At 40.5% G+C, this 26,061-nt stretch overlaps 1 protein-coding gene across 35 annotated transcripts in view; it reads right to left on the reverse strand.

Annotated features, from left to right (window-relative positions):
• The window catches only part of LOC135486484 (serine/arginine repetitive matrix protein 2-like), a 99,250-nt gene that overhangs the window by 48,660 nt on the left and 24,529 nt on the right, over positions 1-26,061 (reverse strand). For 28 of the 35 annotated variants that reach the window (XM_064769325.1, XM_064769350.1, XM_064769394.1 and 25 more), the window contains exons 3-8: positions 17,146-17,327; positions 13,744-13,830; positions 12,221-12,412; positions 10,246-10,368; positions 7,852-7,971; positions 939-2,363 (exon numbers count right to left, since the gene is read on the reverse strand). In XM_064769325.1, coding sequence (XP_064625395.1) covers positions 939-2,363; positions 7,852-7,971; positions 10,246-10,368; positions 12,221-12,412; positions 13,744-13,830; positions 17,146-17,327 — 2,129 coding nt within the window. Of the gene's footprint in view, positions 1-938; positions 2,364-7,851; positions 7,972-10,245; positions 10,369-12,220; positions 12,413-13,743; positions 13,831-17,145; positions 17,328-17,467; positions 17,820-26,061 lie in introns of those variants that run through there. The other 7 variants (XM_064769499.1, XM_064769460.1, XM_064769491.1 and 4 more) reach the window with 7 other exon arrangements.

Here is a 26,061-nt window from a genome sequence, read left to right on the forward strand (position 1 = left end):
CCATCAATTTGATCCTTGAAATACAGTTTGTGTTTAAATGTTAGTTGGTCCAGCCTTTACACACCTGCCTCCAAATAGATCTAAGTTAAAAACTATTTAATTTCTAAGATTACCATCATGATGCTTGGTTATGCTCCTCAGAAGAATCATATGGTGAGATTTAAAGGTGGAAAATCCTTAAATAGTCATTTCGGCAAGGATGACTGATGAAGGTTACAGGTTATGAAACTCTGCCAAGTGCTAAAGCTAGGCATTACAGATAGCGGCCTAGGATGGGAATGGAAAAGCGGGATTTGCATTATAGGAACATTTAGCCAGGAAAAGTTGCTCACAACACTCACAACCACCAATCAACCTATTGCAAACTTGACATCTTCCTGGCTCCACAGAATAAAAGTGCACCACAATTACGATTTTCAAATAAACCAGGTAACCAAATTAACTCGTTAATCAACTCTGTATTTGTTCAGAATAATTGCTGCACTTGAGGCAATGTTTCATCATGGCGATGAATATCCACATCATATACTATATTGAGTTCGATCGCAAGTTTTGATCAAGTCGTTATCTCATCTTGACCGCGCACGCAATCAATTAACCTTGCTCAGCAATTGCAAAATGATCCATTGTAATCTCAAGTTTCATGCCTGAAAGAATTCGAATTGGTCAAAAGTTTGTGGGTAAAACCAGTAATCACTTACTATCATGAACCTCTGAAATCCTAATGAACATCATTTTCGTAAGAAAATGATGTTTTAGAACTCCACTAGTAGTGAATACAGTGCTAACTGACCTTGAAGAAAAACATGTCAGAACAAAACATAAGATGCAAAAGACATGGGCATAGTTGACAGCTGGACAGTGATATTTGGAAAGTTGTTCCAATGACAGGTCATATTGACTACTCAACATATAACAGACATAAACAAGATATCTACCTTTCTGACTCTTCGGTATGGTCATGGTCAAGAAATCTCGAGATGCAGATCTCCACACGTCATCCTCCGCACCGAGATTCTTCACATTCTTTTCCTCTTCCCGCTTCTTCCAATTCATCGTGAGCGGAACCGGGTCCAGTGACGGTGGCGGAAGAGAATCTGAACGGTGGAAATCCCGAGGCAGTGTCTGGCTTTGACCGCTCCATGTCGGGGTAGATGGAGGTTTAGTTGGTACCCAAGTTGACGTTGGCTTACTCCAGGGAGCTGAGCTGCTTGGGGTTGAAGGGGTAGGTGCACCACTGCTGTGTTTGTTGAAAGAAACTGGCGACGGTGCACGCACATTCCAAGTTGGTGTTGATGGCTGTGATGAGAAGTTTGGTTTCGGATTATAGTCGGTGGAGAATTTCTGCTGCTGTTTTGTTGGCGACTGTGCAGCTTCAATGTTCCTGAATGATTTTATTCTATCTTTGACTGGTACAACTTCTTCCTCTGCTTCACTTTGGGCAGGAGTCGGAGCTCTGTTGACTGGTACTGGAACACCTGATGGCATTGGGGGAACGACTGCTGAAGGTGGTTGTGTGCTCTTGGGTGGCTGGCCTCTGGGTGTGGAGGGAGCACTCCGTGCCCTAGCCGGAACTGAGGAACTTCGAGTAGCAGGCCGAGGTGTAGGCGGTTGAGATACTGGTGTTTCATGAGTCCGACTGCGACAAGGACTTAAAGGCGTTTGCATTGGTGGCTTAGCTTCTTGTGGTTGACTCTGCCAAGAAGTCATGTGTTTTGTCTCACTTGGCTTATTCATCCAAGGACTGGAAGGCCTCTGCTGTGACATTGGACTCATCGGTCTTTGCCGTTCTGGCACATCGAATGACTGACTCCTCCAGGGACTAGAAGGTCGCTGGCGCTGGGTAGAATCGTAAGACTGGTTTTTCATGGGACTAGTAGGTCTCTGATGTTGTTGAGGAGCTGACTGGTTTCTAACTGGGCTCACTGGCCGCCGACTTTGAGGTGCACCATATGATTGGTTTCTCATTGGACTAGAAGGCTGTTGGTGTTGCTGAGGTATTGTTTGGTTTCTCATGGGGCTCACTGGCCTCTTTTGTAGATCATTAGACTGGTTTCTCCATTGACTTGGAGGATGCTGCTGTGGCCCATCGAAAGATTGATTGCGCCAAGGACTAGATGGTCGCTGCTGTTGCGGCTGAGATTCCTGAGACTGATATCCTTGCTGGGGACCTTCAACAGATTGACTCCGCCAGGGACCAGAGGGTTGTTGCTGTGGCTGTTGATGAGAGTGGTATCCCTGTTGGTGTGGTGCTTCTTGCGTTTGATTCCTCCAAGGGCTTTGTGGTGGTTCAACGTCCTCCTCCACCCGAGACTTCTCTTGCATTTTCATGAACATTTTCGCACCCTTGGATGACTGCTCGTCTACAAGTACGTAACACAACAGACATTAAGCAGCCTGACTTTAGATGTTGTCGCCATGCAATCCAAAGTCAAAGGCTGCATGGAGTACTGCACAAAAGATGGTTGGAGACAGCAAAGTTGCAGAACGTTTTTATTCTTTCTCCCCAACTCTGCCTTCCTTCCCTGCCCTGACATGACACCCAGTTCCAGCAGACAATCTTGAATGTGTGACATGATAACAAAGTCCAATAAAACTCAATACATTTCTCATGAAATCTTTTCATTATTAACCGCAGTGATGCACCAACACTTTCCGAATCATGACATCAACACCATTCTTGATGGATTCATCACACACTCTACCCTTTGAATTTCATCATTTAAGAATTAATTCAAGGTTCATATTTCAAATTTATCGCCAGGCTTATTTGAAGCTTTAAGCGCAGCTGGGACGGGTCAGAGCAGAGGAAGTGCAGAGTGGGGATGATGGGAGGAAGTACATCTCATGTCAAAGCAGATCACTATACAATACATTCAATATGCAAAGTATATACAAATGTACAAGTGACCTGCTCTAGTTGACCCGAGATGAAACTATACCTCATGTCTGATTGACTGGAAAAGCTAGTACATGACATACATGAATGTACACAAAATGCACAAGGAATCTAAGCAAAGATAAAGTGAGATCACCTTGAAGGTCGACCTCACCTGAACAGCAACCATCTTATGTACAGCACAATAAATCTGTTGTTAATTCAGGCTGGTTATTTTCAGAAGTACAATCTTACATTAGCACGAATCAGTCCGTTATCGAAAACAGCAAATTCAGTGTTAGTTGGTATTAACTAAGAACTCGCAGGCAAACCTCAAATCGTGGCAGGCGTGGCAATGCATGTGTTAGTAACTCTGCTGAGAAAGTACTCTTGGGAACTGCCTAAAGATAGCCAAAGCTTTACCTATAGCACTACTCATAGTCAAGCTTTACCTATAGCACTACTCATAGTCAAGCCGTACGGGAACAATTCTTAGAAAGGTGTCCACAGAACTGAGAAAGACATATGCTCATTGAAGAACTTTCTGTAAGTAATCCAGAAGTATGAAAGGAAGATTCCTTTCCAAGACGTACTGACAGTTAATTAGCATCAGTCTTCTGAAAAGAGCATCAAAAAGTGGCCACACGATGAAGTCAAATAAAATGTCCACAAGAACCAATGCTTCAGCTTGGGTTTTTTGTAATCCTTGAAACTGAACAGTCCGAGACACAGCATTCCTTCACCAGTAACACTTTTAGTATTTTAGAGCTTTATATGCTAGTAGTTTGAATCAGTAAGCTGGATCAGTAAGCTGATTCCCTGGCATGTTTGATATTAGCGATTCGGTTTAAGAAGATCAGACAAGTCCCAAAGGAAACCGTAATTGCTTATTTGGAAATGTACCAGAGCGACCATTTGGGCATTGGAGAATATCATGAGTATATTCAGCAAATGATATCATGATAAGTTTGAGCAACTTTTTAAAACAGAAATATGAATTAGTTCAAACGATTCATGCGGTCAGTAATCACACACAAAGAATATGCAGGTTCCAGATACAGATGGACAATTCTTTTTACTCTATACTTAGGGGTAAGCTTATATAATGTACTTTTTCCCAAACTGACACATATCGTGCATGCATCAAAGCTTTTCAAGTATCTTTTCCACCACTGGATAAAATTTTGAGGATTTCATCAAATTATCTTGCTTCTCCTATTCTAACAAGTAAACTGGTCTAGTGGCTCAGACATTTGGCTTACGGTCCAAAGTCCCCTAGTTCAAACCACAAAGGCGGCGTGAGACTCCAGGCAGTAACCTTTGCTTAACTTGCTTTGGTTCACCTTTTATGGTCATTTGTCTGAAATGCTCAGGCTGTAGCACTGACTGAGCAGCTCATGTGAGGTCTATAACTGAAATGCTTTGATAGACAGAGGTGAAAGTGTAAATTTAAATGGTACCTCTGCCGTAGTTGATACCAAGACTTTCAACCAAAACTTTGGAACTGGGCCCATTGCTTCCCTCCACTAGTGGATCATGGACCATTAAGCAAGTAATAGACTGTAATTTGTTCCATGATCCAACCCACCTGGAGAATATGATGCCAGGTATGAACCTTACTTGTTCTATTCCTTATGCAATGTCAGTTTGATATGGAACAACTGGTAAGGTGAACTATTCCTTTACAATTTCCAATGTTTGCTGTTCCAGGGAAGATCATGAGGCTTTTACTTGACCAGCTAAGAACAAGGAAGTAGCCAAGGTGATTGCAGTTATGGTCCAAATGATTGTATGACATCATCAGCAAGGTGAATGCACCAACAAACAAAGCTATCTTTCAAGAGAAGGTATCAGTATCGTGATGATGTCTTCAAGACCACAGCCCAAGGCCAAAACCAACACTGGTGTTGCAGGTACTGCAATAAGATAATATACTTCTGCCCGGTAAGTAAAGCTCTGTACACACTGACAACATTTTGGGAAACATGTTGGCCAACATGTTGTCCAGGTGCGATGTTATCGAAAATTTGGCCCTGTACACACATGACAACATTCGACAACATGTTGGGCAACTTGTTGTCGAATGTTTCCGAGAAATGAGGATTTTTGAGGGAATATTTTGGAGGGAAATGCATAAACAATGGAAGATTCCAAGAGAAGAAGATGTATTGTCGGTGGCTCTGCCATAATTTTACGTATCCTGATTGAAAGACGGCGAAGAAGACGTAAAGATGAGAAAAGAGTGTGGACAAGACCATGGATTTATATGAGACACCAGCATGGGGCAAATTTTGTAGCTATTTCTAGAATAGCAGCTTTCTTTTTGTTCTTGTCTTTATATTCCCTGGATGTTACATCCCATAAACAGGCACAACTTTCCCATACTGCAATAAGTTGTTCAACTTCACTCAGTAACCATTCCTTGCTTGAGGCTGCCATTTTGACTAGATCACATGGCTTAAGGTAGATCATGTGATTTGTGGCCTATTTCTGACTGGATAAAACTCGACAACATCATTAGCATCTCGGCAACAAAATTGATTTTGTATTATTTCGACAACATTTGAGCAACATTTGGCCAACATGTTACCGAATGTTTCCGAACTGTACACACTGCCAACATTTTCGATAACATCGCACCTGGACAACATGTTGGCCAACATGTTTCCCAAAATGTTGTCAGTGTGTACAGAGCTTAATGGATGCTTCTGGCTTTTCGAAAAATCCTTACAGCTGATGGTTCTGCAGATATCTTAATGCCATAGGGTACAACTGGGTAAAGACAACATGAATGTTTGTATATATTGTAATTTGAAAATGATTGGGAAGTGATAGCTGATTTCTGGTTTAGAGCCAAGCTTTTGCTGCATGGGTTAAGAACACACGATCTAGCTTTCTGCTGATATTATAGCTCTGCAGAGCATTAGAAGATAGAGCAAACCCTGACATTAGGCAAGTTGAGCTGCATGAATGTTTGGAACCTTCTCTTGCCAGATCTGCAGTTTGAAAACAGCAACCACATTAGCACCATGGAAAATCTTCATGTTTAAGGATAGGTATGATGACTTGGATTTGAGTTCTTCTAGAGCATCAAGGAAAGGCCAAGAAGTTGACTGAAATTACGCAATCCTTTCCAGCTCTACATATTCTTAGGGAAAAGGCAGAGGAATGTCAAACTAGCTATAACTACAAATGGTTAAAGATCTACTGCAGATCTATACCTATACAAAATGTTTTTATGAATTCGAGAATCTTTCTGATGACATCTAGTTTGACAATGTTTGATTGTTTTATTAGTAAATACACAAACAGACAGATGCAGATGCCAGAATCCTGTCTATACATTATGAACTTCCTAAAAAGATGAGAAGTTGAATTTCATGGATGAACTTGACGATCCCCCACAACCAACAAAATGGGTAGGGCAAGCTGTTAGCCAAATTGACCCTGTTGTTTTGGAAAGGTTTCATAGATATATATATGGGTTGTGGGGAATCATCTAGTTGGCTGACATTTAATGCCACTAAGACAAAGACATTGTCCCTAGACTTTATCAAAAAACTATCTAGAAAACAGACGACTATTCTTATAAGAATGACGCTCTGTAACGTGATGGGTGCGAATATCGTACTGTAATGTGTCTATGAGAGGCAGAAACTGTAGACTTTACAAGGACTTGTAGAAGATGATTTTCTTCTTATGAAAAATGTCACCATAAACTTTTTTTCCATTTTCCAAAATCGTCAAGGCAGAAATTCAAATGCTACAAGTCCGCGAAGGTCGATGTGACACGTGTCGGACAGTAATCTATATACACAGCAAATTACTGTGATTTACCAGTCCAGCCAGCAGTACTGGTACGCCTGCTAAAAATCTCAAACCAATCTGCAAATAAAGCGTCACAAGTCAATAACTCATCCGATATTCCACATTACTGGCTGCTAATTAGCTAGTTATGAATGAACTGAGTAAAATATTGAAAGAGACTTTTATTGTTTCATCACCAATGCTTTTCGAAAAAAATAATCAGAAACTCTACTGTGGCATCAACACCTGTTTTTTCAAGAGAAGAAGAAGTTAACAAAATCTGCTGCCATCAGGAAGGAGTCATAAAACTTTAGGATAATGTTAGTGGTACAGCTTTCTTGCAATCGAACTGCAGACTTTATTGTACGTAGAAGGAAAATGCAACTTGTTGTAAACTTCCTAACAAAATTCTGGCATATATTTTTAAGTTTGATATTGGCATTCAAATAAAGATGCAATCATCAATACACTATACAACAATGAGAACAACATAAATCACACACAAATGCAATCAGACAACACTGAAGCGATCAGAACCACACAAGATTGGCCTAAGGAGGATCTAAGCAGGAGCCAGGTATTGTCCTGGTACAGCTCATCTCAAATCAAGGTCAGAGAAGTCGCAGATGAAAAGTAGATAGTTCCTCTCTAAGGAACCGTCGACTCAAGACTGTAACTCCCCCAATCTTGAGTAGATAGCTCCTCTTTAAGGAACCGTCGCCTCAAGACTGTAACTCCCCCAATCTTGACCAGGGAGACTGTTTTATAGGGGCTACATGGGTTGAACGTTGATGTGCTAAATAAGTTGGTGCTAAATGACTGTGTTATGCTATCTCTCTCGGCTCAAAATGATGTTTCTTTGAGGCTGGTGGCTTGAGCTGAGCCAATAAGTCACTGTTCTGAAAACGACACATCTTTCACACATTTTTTTCCCACGAAGAGCCACAATGTGCTTTGTGACAGCTCTGCCATTTCTTCTAATTAAATCAACCTTTTTGATGCAGTCCTTACATTTCTGTGATTCTTAGGTTACTGTGCTCAAAAGTACGAGCTTGGAAAGTATCCAAAGCAGCCAAATTGAGCCAAGAATCAAGCAATGCACAAAATGAGTGGTATCACTACGCTAGAAGAAAGTTCTTGCATGTTAAAAACGACAAAGAAATTACCACGGCTGGCAGATTCCCGCCGGCGCCACCACTCATTGTCAGAGGGCGCGCTATGAGAGGAATTTGGCACGTTGTTGGTCACAGGTTCGTCAAAGTTTGCCAAATTTTCAAACTCGCGCTCTGTCAAGTGAAAAATTTATGAAATATTTACAGATGGAGGAAATAACAGAAGGTATCTAAGTGTGAAGGGGGACGATACGCTAGTTTATATCACAATGCAAAAGCATAACTTCAATTTTATGAGACGGGAACATGTTTAAATATTTGGGGTTTGGGTGGATTCGAGTTACATGTTGACAGTATTATGGATCCAAAATACACTTAGTCTTATTTGATATGAACACAGTTGTTCCAAATGAATAGAACATTCAATCATTTTATGTCTCCTATAAGAACAAAAGATTAGTATTTCACTAGCTCTAAGGAATATTCCTAAAAGCAAAGAGGAATAATGTGCATTTCAAATGAGAACCTAAGCACAGTGTTCAGCTACAGTCTTGCATTTGTGCAGGCCAACTATTGAGCTGGAGAAGGATTGGAATGGCTCTATAACTATGCTGAAAATGGTTTGGAAATCAAAGAACCTGAGAAAAAACTAACTGCAGTATGCATGTTGCTTCATTTTACAAAATTCCTGAATTTTTAAGTCCAAAGTTTCTAACCAGACAAAATATCAACCAAAAAACTCGGAAAAGTTCCCTACCTTCGAAAAGAAAATCCTAGACTCGCCAACCGCCTCCTGCCTATGTATTCCCAGCCCGCCTCAACACTCCCAGCCTAAAGGTTTAACCTATCGCCTACAGATATATACTAATATATGGTTCCAGAGCATCCCCCATATTACAAGAAGCCCTAGAGAGTGGGCTGCCTAGCCAGAACCACCTGTTTGAGAAATCATAGATCTACCGGAAGAAATTGAAGATCTATAGTGAAATACCTTAAAATTAAACTGGAAAAACTCCCATAGATTTAAAATCCAAGTGGTTGGTTCGGAATAGAAAATACCTGAGAGCTTAGACAAGACTGACTGGGCTAATAAAAATAGCATTTCCTCATCTAAATATAGGGAATCAATTCAGGTAGCCTATACACACAATCTTCCTTCCTCTCACTCAAACAAGTTGGAAAAATCGACAGCAATTTCCTGGTTTCGAAAAAAATCCCAATCAATACTTCCCACGGAATTAGGATGAACTTATATCTGCCATCTATTGATAAACATAACAACTGATGCAAAATAATAGGTAGCCACGGCCGGGACTGCCCCCCCCCCTTGGATCCATGCCTGAGAATTGGGATTCAGATAAAAACAGAACTTTGAACAGGAGGAGAATAGAACTGCTAACTGGGGCAAGTATAAGAAACAGTTCCACTCGCATGCTGGTTATCAAGTAGCTCAATACTAATCATAATTCACTCAATACATGCGTCAAAATAGAATTTGATAACAAATCGTTCAAATTAACCCAGAAGATTGGTGTAAATGGCATCGGGGAACAAGTAAAGAAATATCGTTAAGACTCGAAATAGGATGGAAGCAATAACATGAATAACTGGAACAGTCAGTACACAATTTGCTGGAAAAAATGCTAAAGATATTGAGCGATATGGGTTCTGGGTTGTAGGTTAATTGATCAATTTGACTTTGTTGTCATAATAGCTTGCTGTGATGAATTGTCTGAAGTGGTAATTCCATAGTCTCAGGATTCAGATTTTGCTTCAGCTAAAGATATAACACATCTGAAATGAGTTGACTTTTGAGAGCATAGGCATTATTGCCAAACATGCAGCTTTTTTACAACAAGCTCTACCTATTAGGTAAAACAAACAGCATATCTTTTTCCCACACAAAGCTACCACTCGATAAATACAAATCATTTAAATGTACAGATTATTTTTCGACCTGCAAGAAAATTTTTTAGTGTCACGGGCCACTGAATGGCTTCAGCCGAAACCCAGCTCTTACAAATAGCTGGCACAGATCTGACATCGGTCAGTTCAAAGGAACTTCATTAGCAACAGAGAGGATAGGGAGAAACTAATCTTTCCACCTCAGCACAACATTTGGACTAGAGCTTGGATTGTAGTTACATCTTCATTGCCATTGAGGATTCAAGATTGAAATAAGGAGTGGATGTTGGTTCCTGAAGCTGACAATAGGGGATGTGGTGCCAGTATTGACCATAGCTTGCATTTGCAAGCACAGGAACCCACACGACATCATTAGCGCTCTTAAATTGGGGCGTCTGGTGTCCCTCCTGCAGAGTTTTCTTATGGTCGCTACGATCAAACACGCAACTGACATGGTGAAAATGACCATCACATCCTCCACCTATTCGTCCCATCAGGAACCGATGCAAATCGAGTATTGATAAATTTTCTGCCTCTGCTTACCCTTGGCGATCAAGGAGTCGAGACCCATCGTCATCCCCGAGGATTGTGATGACCCGGACCGGTTCGACAGCGAATCTGCACCCTTGTTGAACGACACTGGCTTGTACGACCTGGACACGGAGCCTGAAAAGAGTTACATGGCGCATGAGTATGACAACGAGATTTTAGGTGAAGTGAAGAAAGCGTAACTGTCTGTCTCAGCTCAGAATAATTGCAATGAATTCTTTTCCTTGTGTGTGAAGTTGGATGGCACACAACTGGAGATGCTCTCAGTAACCTGTGTCAAAACAGAATGCGTTCATCACCGTTTACTGTGTGATAAAAAGCAAGATGGCCAATTTCAACAGCCGTCAAAGTCACATTGCTTGACCAATTCCTTTGGACCACAATCTTAGAAATCTAAATTACTGATAAGCTATTCTGAAGCCGATAAAACCAGTCCAGCATTTTTGGAGAATCTCTCTCATACTTTAGCATTCAATAAATTGCCAGTTGTTGGGAAATGTCCTATGTACTTTTTTATTGGGAACAAACCAATCTACATGTGTACATGTACATGTACCATCGTCTATAAATGATATGCCAGAAGAAAGGATGGTTCTGTTGACCACAAGAAGGAGTTAGATCTAGCTTCTAACATAACTTTGATTATTTCCATTCTTGGATGTGCATTCGTTTGTACATGCTGATGACACTGGGGTAGAGGAATGAATGACATGTCTACTCTACCATTCACACTAAACATGATAAATGTAAGGTTTTTTTTAGCCCTTTGGAGTTTTTTTTGTTATGATGATTGTGTTGATGACTTGGAATAAGGTACATGGTGAGAAATTTAGGAGTTTCTAATGTCAACTGTACTAGGGTCATGGTTGGGTATATGAAGATGACATCATTGTGGCAGCCTATACCTAAATGACGGCGTAATGGCAGCCTATATACCTAGAAGATGTCAATGTGACCGGTTAAAGATTAACATTTGCAGTACAGCATCCACCAGTGCCCAGGCTGGTGAATGACCGATTTCCAGCTTTGGGAGATACATAAAGCTAATGTTAACCTTTGATTATCCACGATGAGATGACATAATATGTAACTACCTAAGAACATAGCAAGTAAAGTTACATGTATTTCCTTTCTCACCAAGCCAGTTTTCCAGACACAACACAAACTCATCCAGGGGATGCAGCCCAAGGAAACCTTTCACAGTGAGATATGCAAAATATCCCAGCAAACTTCCATAAAAAGCATCTAACGGATGCACGCCACTCAAAACTGAAAGAAAACGAATTAGAACATGCCTAAAGCTCTTCTAGGAAACATGCAATCAAATACGTAACGGAAACTAAACTAAAATCAAAAGAGATGTTTTAGTAATTTTACACAAATGCAATCAGAATTAGTAACTGGATGTAAACATGAGATTTTAAACCATCAGAATCTGAAAGATAAATCATTAATGCGCATGCGTTCTTGACTATAATATCACTGGCATTCTGCCTACAAGATGACATGCTCCACTGACAGGTAAGAGCCATCCTTTTAGAATCAGAATCAGCTCTTATCTGACAGTACAAAGTATAGGACAGGACAAGCATGTTACATTGAAGAAACTGTTAATGGTAGTGATACTGAAGGGTAGAGAACCCCTCTCTGGCGTTCAACCCCCACTCAACACTGCTGATAGTGACATCAACTTCCCACCCCGTGAACCTTATAACAACACTCACTTCAGCCCAGTTACGTTTTGACCACAATGGGATGCAGAACATGTAAGAAGGTGCAACATGAACTTGACCCTTTGGCTTCCTTGGTAAAAGTGACCTTGACCTAGGACGAAGTACCAGGGTATACATAACAATGCTGATTAAGATAAGTTTCTCCATTACAGCAACATAAACAAGGTTAGAATTGGATCCCTCCATCTAGACCATGCGATGAGTGCACACGCTGCATTCCTTCTTCCCACACTAACCATATTTGGACATAGGCTTCCATTCATTAACCCTCGGCTTTGGCCTGATTGTGCAATAATTTGCAACCGAATCTGGCACATGCATGGTATAAACGGGCAAACTTTCGACCGAATCTGACCGCCCTATTCCCCGGGATGTTCCCATGGACCGTGAATCTGGCTGAGGAGTGAAGGATCTGTAAAAGGGTCGGCCTGCAGATGAGACGGGAAGGAGAAGGATTAGAAATGGTAAAGCATTTGCTAGGGCACCTGTGTAGGATGAAGGAGACATGGAAGTACACAAGTCTAAATTGGACAAATGTCAGTAAGATGGAGAATGGCAGCAAGTAAAATAGAAGAAAGAAATGGAGGAAAAGAGAAAAGATTCGTTTTTTTGCTGACAAAATGTGTCTGAAAGAAAGACTAAAAGAGAAGCACAGATATATGATATGAAATATGGGACTTGCTGACTGTGTTCAAGGCCCGAAAACAGAGTGTGCATTGCTGTAAAATCACATTTTCAGATCCAATAAACTTCCAATCACATGACGTATCGAGTGTTGTGTGACATCAGACCCTGACATCACGAGTAACGTCAGACTCTTTACACCTTATCAGGAGTGTCTGAGGTAACCCATGACATCAGGCAACACTCGTTTTGCCATGTGATCCGTTTTGAATGTAACTCTTTGACACTGCGCTGTCAGGCCTTGAATGAAAGAGGTAAGTCCAGCTTTGAATGGTATGAGCATGATTCAGCAAGAGGAGCGCTAACAGCATGCCTGCCATGAGAACAAACCCTAACACTGACAATTATATTGGTGAACAAACATGGGTCCTAACAGTCAAAATATCCAACAGAGCCTCAATATCATTAAAACTGAATTCACAATTTGTTTTCATTGAAGACTGCTCCCTCCAAGCAATTCCTGGAAACTTGCGGGAGCAAAAAGAAGATTCGTGTAAGTGTTGTCAATAGGAGATTGGTTCATTGCTTAAGACCAGTAGGCAATGTCATGTTATAAAGGAGAGGCTCTGTAGGTCAAATAGCAAGGTAACATTCATACAAGGGAGAGAACATTGGTGCAGCAACATGGGACGCTGATAATGCCAAGGTCCAAATGCGAGTAGCTAGCTGGAATAGAGGCAGCATTGTGAAGTATGTGGCCAAATGATTGGGAGTCACAAAGGCAGATAAACTGAACATAGTAGGGCGTCTGGATTGGCCGGCTTCATTAGAAATGTCATTTCACTGGTTCATCAAGTTAAACACACTTGTTACAGAAAACAGTACCCAGATCCTTCGTCAAACGTGTTGAAGAGGTGAAGTGCTATTGCATGATATGCCTTTAACTCTTCAATTTCATATTCAACGAAAGATTCCAGAAAGCAAACTGCTGCCTGTAACCACTCTATTCATGTTGATGTAAACCCTCAGGAATATCTTTCTTCCAAATCATTTAAGCCACATACTTCAACACTAGATAAAACAGGCAAGAGGAACTGGCACAAGTTTCAGGCATATATTCAATGATATTTACAACCTCTCTCACTGGAATGCTGTAGTTGCTGCTGCTGTTGCCGAGATGCTTCTCGTCGCTGGAGCCTCATCCTGGCTCGCTCTGCCCGCGCTACAAGGTGCGAAAATAAAATATTCCTCAGATACTTTTTGATTGCTGATAGGAGTAGAACTCAATGGACAAAATTTGGGAGAAGGCAAAAGAAGGTAATTATACGCAAATGCTGGTTCTACTACTGAAATAGGAAAGTTCACTAGAAACTATGAAATAATAAGAAAGAAGGCTGTGCAGCTATAATGGTTTCAGGAGAAAAGAGAAGTGGCTGAAGTAAGCTACCTATGATTATAACAGCAGTATTGTGTAGATATTGTCAGTTGAAATTAAAAGGATACATTGTGTAGACAAGGGATTTGGGCTAAAATTAAGATAATGATGGTGATGTGATGATGATGGTGATGAAATGCAACAAAGTAGAAACCATCTGGAACTTTCCTACCTTGAATGGCGAACACCCTTTAGGTGACATTTAAAGCTCAGGAATGCCATGGTTGATTTTAAAAACATAGTCCTCTTTTGGTCGTTTTCAAAGAACGCCAGGTTTGGGACATTTTGCCGAATTTGTTAAATGATGAGTAATGAATGACTTACCTTTGAGCCAGTTTCCGAAATAAGACTGAATGAAAGACATGATGCCTCTGATGATAGCTTGAGGACCTCAAACGCTTAGAATCGGAACTAGCTGTGAGTATGAAGCATGAAGCTTCTTATTTGGAACACTCAAGAACTACTCCCAAAGACACCAATTGTTTAATCTAAAACTGAAATTCCCTGATGATGCGCAGAAGAAGGAAAACAGACAACCTTCCTTGAAGTCCAGCAACAGATTGCTTGACTTCAAGGACTGAAAGCGGCCAGATCACAACCAAATATCTACCTACGAATGGATTATCAATCATAGAACCTGTAAATAAACTCATTTAAAAAGCCAAGGTCTTTGGCTAACAAGAAGTATCCCGATCACTGCAAAAACATACGCAGTTGTATGAATTTCACAGATTTTCTACACACATATACAGTATTCCGAACATATATTTCATCCTAGCTTTACTTGAATAAGCTGTACAGGAATGTGTAGTTTGGAATAGAATATGTACACAATTTTCAACCAAACTTCTGATGATTCTGACTTGTAACACATTTCCAACTTATTTTGACTGTTCTGAACTAGTGCATTTTGTGAAAGATGCTTGAATCAATGTACATATATTTTCCCCAACTTTTCAACCTTGAAAGACAGAACTCTATAGAAGCCTCAAGGAACTCGATCATGTAGCAATATTATTTATGAAAACAACAAATTATGGTGTTTATATGTGCCAAAATAACCTGAGTACTTATAGGTCATGTCAGGTAAATATAACAGCAATAAGAACGATATTGAGGGATTGATTTTGCAGCAACACAAAGCATAAAAGCATTCACCTACCCTAACCAATCCTCCAAAAAGTAACTTAGAATCTCTTTTTTTAGCGATGTCTTGATGTTGGGTAAAAACTGTCCAAATTTAAGAAGAAATGTTGCTGAACTATTCCAGTTTCCCTCAAGAAGCTGAGTGGAACCATTGGTACTCTTACAGACGAAGGCATCTGCTGACTACAAGCAAACTTTAGTGTCTAAATGGTGATAACAACTTCCATGAATCTCTACTAGCAACTTAAGAGTAGTTAAGTTTGTATGATGAGTGAAGCAACTTCGTTGGAAGGGCAAATTTTCATCTCGAAGATTTCAACACTCGAAGGTGTGAGGAGATGGCCATGGGCATTCACATCCCATCTAAGAGTTAGCATACCTTTGATTTGCGAAGTAAAACTTGCGAGATGCCTGAAAGTCTCAATGAGAAAGCACATGAAAAGCCAGCCAAACAAATCTTCAGTAAAGAGACCAACGATACATAAAGAAGCTACAGTCTGTTAAAAAATGCTTCTTCCTGAGAAGGTTTTGGGCATCAGGTATCTGAATTCTGGATTTTTATTGGTAAATTGGAATAGCAGTAAACACGGTAACAAAATGGCTGTTCTGGTATAATTTGTAGTAAACTTTGGTCTGCTGACTGACTCCTAGCAATTTCAGAAGATACTGAAGGAAATTTGATGGAGTAAGCTTTCTAATGAAATCATCATCAGAAAAAACACCCAAAAAGCTGAAGGAAGTCTGTTAAGCTTGATAAATACTTTGTTTACACAGAAACCAGTCAACAAAATGAACAGAACGTTTTTTCCAATTACCTTCATGTTTTCTGACTTATCTGTAATAATCAGTACTTCCAACATAGGATGCTCTTTCAGAACCAAACATGACTTTTTCAAGGGAAGGAAGTTGTACATTAAGCGTTCGTTTCTGGCTTCATCTCAAACAGGAAAAGCTAAAAATATTGTTGGTGATGTACTGGTGCTATTACCTTTGCTCCCTGCAGAGGCAGCACAGAGCAGGCAGTGATCTCCAGGACTTCAGGCGTGTTCACATACTGTAAGCAGGAAAACCACTTGAAGCCGCAGGAACAAGGTTGCCATCAGATCTGCCTTAAAGTGATACTCATCAAACAATGGGATTCTTTTCGCTCTTTTTTCTTTACCAGACGGTTCAGTACTTAGATTCTGCAGTGGTTTCAGTCAAAACATCGTTGTGAGCTGTACCTCGTGATGATTTATACAAGAGGGCAGTGTTGTTTCTTTGAAATTTATCCGTACCACTGGAAAACTAACCACAGAGCCTAACTTGTTTGGGAAGGAGTCCAACAAACTATCCAGTACTTGGGTGCCAAGTCCAGTTACAGGAGTCCTTACAAAAGAATTTGCAGGCGAAGAAAAAATGGCCTCATACTGAGGCAAAATCAAACCGATCTGATGATTTTCTCATCCATTCTAATGATTCCCACATTCTCCAGGGTACAGACTGAAGCTACCTGCTTACTCCATTAATATGGTAAACATTAGTCTGAGTAATGATCTAAACACAAAAAACCTACACCCACAACCAAGCAGAACCAGCAAGGAAACAGTTTAAAATGAAGGAATCTGAGTGCGAATTACTCTGATGAGATTGTACAGAGTGCCAGACCAATGCACAGTTTTGATGAGAAATGTTGATGAATGATCCAACTCTACATCATTGAATTAAATCTGTACCATATCTCACAGCCTATAACCGGAAGCAAAATGGAAAACCAAACTTACTTGCATCCTGCTGCACTGTATTACTGTGTGCTCTTCCTTGCCCCGAGGGATGGTGATGCCAATTCCAGTACTAATTTTGATCAAGTTCAAATAAGTTTTTTGTGCCAAGCACAAGAAAAAGTGACAAATAATGAAAAGTTATGCATATTGTGCAATGGAAGAAAAGAACACACAAAGTTTCGCCATAACTAACCTGCATTCTCTTGTGCTGCTGTATCATTATGCTCCGCCCCCGAGGGGTGATGGTTGATGCTTATGCTAGTACTACTCTTGAACATGTCGTCCTCTTGTTTGGTCGTCTGCTTTGGTTGACCTCTGACCTTGTTCTCTTTGTTGGCCTCTCCTGTTCCTTGCCCTTCTACACCATCCTCACCCCTGGAACGGCAAAGAAGATTATTTCCATTAAAATGATATTTCACTGACATGAACAAACCCTGCACCAAAGACAGAAAAGAACTTTGGAGAGCAACATCAATTCGTGGCACGGGGTCTGAAAAAGACGTCACAGCACTCACCATTTTACTTTCCAATTTCGACTCGGACTTTTTCTACCGAACAGCGGAGAACACTTGGTTTTGACAATGTAGTTGTTATAAGTAACAGCAGCCATTTTCAGAATTCGGAACGAGAATCAAAATGGATAATTTGTTAACACTTCATCAAAATGGATTCAACTTTTAGGAATTTCACGTCGAGAGTATCCATGTTTCCGCTCATCCTCCTGAGGTCAGATCTGCCCAAGAGCAATTTCACACCAAGACCAGCATTCCAAGAGCAATCAGCCATGTCCGAGCATTATCGCAGACTCCACACCATGTTACAGCTCCGCTCAACCATAAACCTCCATCAACAAACCCGGGCCAAGCATATCTCCTTGAGGAAGATGCGGCAATGCATTGTTACAAGCGAAACGGGGAACGTTGCCCCAGCCTAAGTTTGATGAACTCAACAGCACAATTCTGAACAAAATTCTCCATCAATGTACAAATCTATCGGTCCAATTTGAATCTGGACCACCTTTGGCTGATTTCAAACTAATCTGTCTGCTTCGGCTGTGCATTTTTATAGAAAATTGCACAGAAACGAAGAGGTGGTTTCAGGTGAAACCTGCAGAGAACATGAACAACTGGTTTCGATCCACCAAGGTGGTTGTCTGCAAGTAAACAGAAAGCTGCTGGGCTTCTTCTCAAATCGATATTTTTCGTTACCAAATCTTCTGAAAAGTTCAGCCTTATCTTTAAGTTCTACTCCAATGTTCAAGACAATAAAGATATCAAGTAGACTAAATAACTTTTTTGACATACTGCGTATTGTACATCTTCTTGTACATGTATTTAATTTTTTTTAAACATGCAGCTAGCTGGTGGTCTTGATGAAAGAAGGGGATACATATCTTATTCAACGATAGTCAATAAACAGAGGAGGGCAGCATTGGGCCACAAAAATCACACTGGCTTTTCCTCCACTATCATCAAGAGCCATGAACATGGTAGATATCAACTTGAAACGACTGATGAAAGAAGTGGTTTCAATCATCATTACGCATCTCCAATATTATGACCATACTAGAGAAACATACCACTTTGCCTTCTTCACATTTATCATATCCCTCCCTCCCCCCTCTGCCCAGGGAGTCACCCTTTTTGAAATGGTCAGCATAGCCTGGTAGAGCAGAACCAAACATTACCAGCTATTGCGGGCCTAGCACACTCTGTTTTGAATAGAGGGAGACTCCATCATTCCTATTGTTTGAGATTGGAAAGGTGTGAATTAATCTGGCAATTAGCCTCCTGTGCATTGGTGCATACAAACACTAAAATGTTTGGTTTTTGCTGATTTAGGGTCAAATAAATCAGCCAAAAGTTTTGAAAGCTTCACAAATGATTGTTGCAAGGAAGTACTTTATGATAGTTTGCGAAATTTTGATTAATTCTAGGTGGAAAGTAATATTTTTCGCATATTTGTTGGGAAAAAAAATTGAAAATCCTCCAATTTTCAACCCCCCTATGGACACTATGAATTGTTCTCCAATAAAGCTGAAATCTTGGGAATATAATCCTAAGAGTTATATCAACCACGTCTGAAGTCGGGAGTTTGTATCAAATGTATAGTTTCGGAGCTAGCGCAGCTAGAAAAGCCCCCAAAACCCACTTTCTCAGGAATTTACACTACTGGCTACGAGTGAAGCATTACAGATTTACCAAAATTTTCAACCTATAGATGGACACATCGAATTTCCATCCAAATCACTCCAAATTTTGCCAGTAAATACCTAGACATATATAGAATTGTGTCAGAAGTCGGGAGTTGGGATTATTTTAACACCCCGCCCAAAAAGCCAACTTTATTGATATTTCCTATGCATTTTCCATTAGGCTTGCCAGGACCAATTAAGCAGGTGCACTAATTGGCTTAATTGGCTAGGCCCGCAATAGCTGGTAATGATACTCTGGTACCAAGAAATGCATGAAGATGGCAACAGTGTAATCCATGAAGGCTTTAGAAAAAGCTGTTACAAAGATAGTAAAGGATCCTCATTACCACCCTGTATCCTCCTGTAACCAAAGGTCATTTCTTGGTAATATTGAAGCCATTTCCACTAAGTTATGCTCCATGCTAGCAGAGGTCATGTTCTTAGCCAAATTCATTTCCGAATGTGTGATTTCCACACATTCATTACATAGCTAATATTTACAGTATTTATACAACCATCAAATCAATTGGGATGTTATCACACAGTTTATGAATGAATCAATGTTGTTATTTTTCCCTCCGGTAATATCGCTAGATGAGACTTGTCAATTAGGACTTGACAGGTGGTTTAACTGCCAATTATCCCCAAGGCTTTACTCCCATTTGATGTGCTTTACGTAATTCATCAATTTTCTGAGCGAAACACGAAATAATATTTGCTTTTCCTTTGCCCAATAGCCATGTCCATCAGTGTATCTTCTGACGCTGTTTGGTATCCACCAGGCAAACAAGATAGGTTTTCCAGGCAGTGCAACCTAAGAGAAGGGCAAGGATCGGTTCTACTTGCACCACAGATCATCATCACCAATTAGCAATATTTTGCAGGTTGCCTGCATCTAGCTGCACGGGTGTGGGATATACTAAATAATAAATTCTCTGTACCAATGTTTGGCCTATGCATGACCCACAACAATCAACATGCAAACATGCAAATATGGGGCAGCTGCATTTTAGATGGCAGCGACATTAAAATAAGTTCACCATTTAAGTTTTAGTGAAATAAAATTCAGGATTTATGAATAATTTGAATCTAATGAATAAAACGTGGTACATATAGAAAGCTGTCAAATTTGTATGGTGCATGCATCAAAGTTAAAGTAAAAAGTAAAAGTAAACAATTGAAGTAAAATCAACACTTCCTTGATTTGCCAGTGCAATAAGGTCAAGTTAGGTGTTCTATATACAGGAGAACATCTCTATTAAGTACACCCTCGGGACTGAAAAGTGCTGTTCTTATTGGAGAGGTGTCATGATCAGAGAGGTCAAGTTAAATGGAAGCAACCTATCTGGGACCAAAACTAGTGTCCTTAAAAGATAGGGTTTCTAGTAGAGAGGTGTCTGCTAAGGCAGGTTCTACCGTGATTGTGAGTGTTCCTTTAAGTTCTGCTCCAACATGTTCAATCACAAGAGAATGTACTTGTTCTGACCTTTGTTTTGGCCAAAGTCTAATGTCAAGTGACCCTCGATCAAATAGTGGTCCTGACTTTTGTTTTGGCCTTTGTCAAATTATTGACCTGATGCATAGAAAAGTTCTTTCAATGCAAGGGTCTGTTAATTAGAAGGACTAATGATAGATATACAATCACATGAAATTTGGTTGCAATCCGACTTTGTTTTATTTTCAAGATGGCCGCCTGGCGGCCATATTTGAAGTCTGAGCGGGACAAATTTTTGGGGTAGAATAGAGGGGTCCCTAGACATATGTCCTCACAAGTTTAGAACCTTCTAGCTCAAATAGAAACGAAACGTGCCACCAAAAATATTTGAAAAATGGCCAGGGCCATTGTGCTCACCTCATGTGGAGGAAAGATGGATAAAGAGCATGGTCTTGTGTCATGTAGTGTTAGGTTTGATGTAGGTCCAAGCAATTACAATTTCCCCAAAATGGCCAATTTACAGTACATTCGACCTCTGTGACCTTGAAAAGTAGGTCAAATCAAAGAAGACCCGGGTGACACATTGAATGGTTGTTAGAATTAGATGTACCTATGATATAAAATTGGTGCCAATCGGGCAAGTCATTACTAGGAATAATGGCATTTTGAAGAATTTAGGATTTGGCCCCCTCCCTGGAGGCCAAACGGCAAATCAGATCGCACCAAACTTCGGATCCTGAGATCACCTGACCAAGGGGTACATGTGTACTTAATTTGTGATCAATAGTCATTGCAGTTAAGAAACGTGCCATAGTTTACGGCCCGACGGCGAATTTACGCCATTTGACCTCTGTGACCTTGACAAGAAGGTCAAATTAAAAACCTGTGTGACATATACTGTATGGTGGTTAGATGTACCCATGATATCAAATTGGTGGCAATCGGGCGAGAAGTTAAGGAATAATCACATTTTTAAGGTTTTTGGATTTTGCCCCCTGGTGGTCAAGTGGTGAATCATATTGGACCAAACTTCGGTCCCTGAGATCACCTGACTAAGGGGTAAATGTGTACCAAATTTGGTATCAATAGTCATTGCAGTTCAGAAACGTGCCATCGTTACATCCTAACGGCCAATTTACACCATTTGACCTCTGTGACCTTGAAAAGGAGGTCAAATCAAAAACCCGGAGGATATATGATGCACCTTTGCTAGAAGTACCTACCATATTTTTTTCAAAATTTCCCGACTACTATTAAGGGAGATATTGCATATTTTCACTTTTAACGTTTGGCCCCCTGGTGGCCAAACCATGAAACGAATCGGACCGAAACTTGGTCTCCCAGGTGTCATAACATAAGGGTACATGTGTACCAAGTTTCAACTCAATAGCTCTAACAGTTACGAAACGTGCCCTGCTAACGGACGACGGACGACGACGACGACGACGACGACGACGACGACGACGACGACGGACGACGGACGCCACGGTATGGGATAAGCTCACCTCTGCTAAGAGGTGAGCTAAAAATGGAATGAATTCCAAAGAAAATACTCATTAAAACTTTGATGAAAAGGAATTTTCGTGACAACATCGAGAATTTCATTCCAAAACAACTGAAAATACATTTGTATATTGAGCGACCTTACCTCGTTTTTCCACAACCAAGTGTATTGCCCATGTTTAGCTTGTGGGAGAAATACAAACAGTGGTTGAAAACCCCAAATATAATCAAGGTACGATCAACGGAATTCAAAACACTTTGCGATTATATGTATATCAATAATCGCTTGTTGAGATTCTTTCTACAAGGACTGAAAATATTCGGTTACACTTTAAAAGTTTGGCACCGGCAAGCATGATGTACCATCTGAAAAAAACACCTGCAAGCTCAGATAGTTCCTCCTGATTCATCTCGACCCATCAAGAGTTAGGTCACTACACCATTCCAGCACTCTGTCCAGTAGGGAGTGAAGTCCAAGTGGCGAATTGGGCAAAGACCTTGACAGTTTAAGACGCTGACATGCGACAGCCTCTGATCGTGGATGTGGCTGCAACACCTCACATGACACAGTTTTCTTCATTGGACACTGTCACCATCTTGACCGATCAACGGCACCCGAGTCACTTTGCCTTTCATGTCTCCTATATTGGGACGGAGTCAAACCAAGAGGTAGTCGCAGATCGTTGCTTGTCTGCGGACACCTTACTGAGACTTTGAGAGAAAGAAACCTTCACTGCTTACCGTATGTATCTCTTGCTTGATGACTTATTACCCATGATGATCTCGAAAATAAATATTCCAAACTTTAAACAAAACTCATCCTCCAAGAAAAAGTACACGTCAACAAACTTTGTATGATGTAAATGTCACTTGATATAAATCAAGTAACTCCTGGTATATCATACATATCAACAGGAAAAACTGCAGCATCTAAAGGTCATAAGGCTTCCTTTATTCAGGGCAGTATCCTTCTGTATAAAGTTAAGTAGAGCACCAGACAGCTATAATTCAAAGACATTGGGCTTTTTCCAAGTCAGAGCGATCTCAATCTTTTGTATCGTAATTTTCTTAAAGGGAAATTGCTCGACTATATATTATTAAGAACCACCAAGGACGTCCATCCCACAAAGCTGTCTTTATATCCTGAGTTACGAAATCACACGAAATACAGCACCACCACAAACAATGGGAGACTTTAGATGACAAGAGCGACACAGCAGCCTTGATTGTTTTGTATCCACATGCCAAATTTTTAAGTCCGTGTGTATCAGATTGGTGAAATTAAGGTGAGCATCAGACAACCTGAAGACATTGGGTCAAGTCCAAGTCCTAGCAAGCTAGTTTCAGTATCTGATGTTCATCATACTGATAGTCAAGTCGACTAGCCGAAATCAACCATTACATTCTTATCTTGGTTTTACATCAAGTAAAGTGATGAGAAACAGGTCTGTGAAAAGGCTATAGGCCAATGTAATATGAGACAACGCCACCTTTCCTGACAAAAGCCATTTGGTCAGAAAGTTGCATTTAACCACTAATTAATGGGTCTAACAGGTGGATGGCCAAATGAAAATGATTTCGTATAGGCTAACAGTGATATGTATATGGGTCCATTTACATTTGGTTGGCTAAGGGAACACCCTGGACCATGAAGTAGAACCACTTCCCCACAGACAGACACCCTGGGAAGAGTGTCTTTTAACACAGTCCTGATATAAAGGAAACACTTATAATCATCAAACCATCTATTTGCTTTTTGAAGAAATCAAGCTTAATTGGCGTCTTCCCCATTAGCCGATGTGTTTTACGGCCAGCCATTAGCTAATTGCCCGGTTAGATCAATTAGGATTTAGAAATTGAGACAACCGCTATCCGAAAATCAATAAACTAGATGAGCCAGCTTAAACATTCAAATTTAGTCCATAGTTTGCTAAGCCTCAGCAGCTAATTTTCTCTTTTTGGAACAAGTTGCAGGTTTTTTTCTGATTTCTCATCGGTTTGTTGGCTCTAACTTAATCATTCTATGTGATTCAAATCAATTTTGTTTGAAAATGGTAATTCTTCATAGGAATATTTCTCAAACTCTTATCCGTTTCCTTGAAAGTTGGCCATATGAATGAAACTAGATTTCTGATACTATCAATACCTGTGCTTCGGTACAGAGGCTCCAGGAAGTGGTGATTGAGCCACCTAGTAAGAGGGAGCGACACTACTCTCTCACATCAAGGTGATTTCAATGAAACAAGCCCAAGGTAATCATCGATAGGAAACACGTTCTTGTAGCGGAAAAAACATCCAATTTCAACAAATCTGACGTCAGAGCAATAATAAGTGGTGATGGAAACAGGCAGGTAACCAACATTTGGACTCAACAGAGTTTGAAACATCTCCCTCACAAATGCTATAAATACCAGCTCAGAGGAGGTAGAGTACACAGACGCAGTGCGTAGGTGTTGGAAACTTTTCACCAAGTGCAGTACAGTACTGGTCAGGAGTAACATTGCCACTCAGAACTGTCCATGTATGCACCAATTATGCGTGCATCGCCACAGGTTTTAATTAAAATCAGACACTTAGCAAAATAAGCAATGTTCGTTGGTAATTTCGGACCCCACCACCAGGTATCGTTTTCAATACGCTATTTTAAACTCTGACCTTCCTATTCTCATTAGTTTTCACCTGAAGAGAAACCCGTGTACAACCCACTGGGTTGTTGATGAGTGGATAAGCAAAGTTCACGAATGAAAGCTCATTCTGTAGGCAATACGTCCGACTGGTCTACAAACCACACACTGCTCTGAAAATGTGGGCATTTGCAGATACTACCGGAGTGTTTCCTTCAAGAGAAATGGAGTTTGACTGCTAAAGTGCAGTGACTCCAAGCTGAAACTTGCAGATGTCCTTCCCCAATCATATCATTTCATTATCCTAAGCTCAATTGGAGTGATTCCAAGCTGCAGTGACTCCAAGCATTACCCTCAGCTCAACTGCAGTGACTTCAAGCTGAACCCTGCAGTTGTCCTACCTCCTTGTCTTCATAACGGGGACTTGACATATGAAAGTTCTTTCTACTACTTGTATACAAGTATATTTAACTGCTTTGAAGTGAGTGGGTGGTCGCCCTACTGATACAATTTTGTCGATTGATTGCACCAGTATGTCTTATCGGCATCTGAACTGACCTCAGTGGTTCACCTCTATCACCAATTGCGGCAGCATATTTCATGTCAAGCCAGTTTCAAGGCAACTCTGCTGTGAAATGTTTCCCTGTTGCAAAGAGTCTCACCCACGCTATATGTAAGGAGAAGGTTTCCTTGTAAAACTTGTTTCACATGAATAGGCGGTACTGAGAAAAGATGAGAAGATGCGAATTGTGAAATTATGGTCATGCCCGCCATTTTGAGCTTCTCTTGACAAATCAGCGTGCTTACTGCATTGTTCAGATCATGTATGGTGGACACAAACAATCGTTCTATATCCTGTCATTTAGTGAAATGATCGGGGACCAAACTGCAATGAAATGCCAAGTAGGACTTGTTACAAAAGAACGAACTTGAGTTGGTGAGGAGGGGCTAACAGTACATTTTGGAGCAGAAAGAGCACCGTAAATGCATAAATCCAACATCGATTCTTGTGTACTTTGAACGGCTCAGGAAATATTCAAGGACCTATCAGGCAATTCAGTGACCTCGAACTCAATCTATAACTTCCATTATAGTTTTGATAACAGGTTGTTTCGATTTCCAATCTGCCCACAGGGGATGTACTCCAATTGAAAGTAAGATGAGGAACACATCCATTTGCAATGCAAACACTTCACTCCAAATAATAATATGACAGGCAGGAGTAGCCATTCACCAGGCAGAGGGAAGATTCAATACCGAGCCATAGACACTCTTACTACTTCCAGTATTCCTGAATAAACACAAGTAACATTTAGAATACCTTACCAGATCCTGCCTTATCTTAGCCAGGCA

The sequence above is a fragment of the Lineus longissimus genome, chromosome 1, assembly GCF_910592395.1.
Source record: "Lineus longissimus chromosome 1, tnLinLong1.2, whole genome shotgun sequence".
NCBI classification, from domain to species: Eukaryota; Metazoa; Nemertea; class Pilidiophora; order Heteronemertea; family Lineidae; genus Lineus; species Lineus longissimus.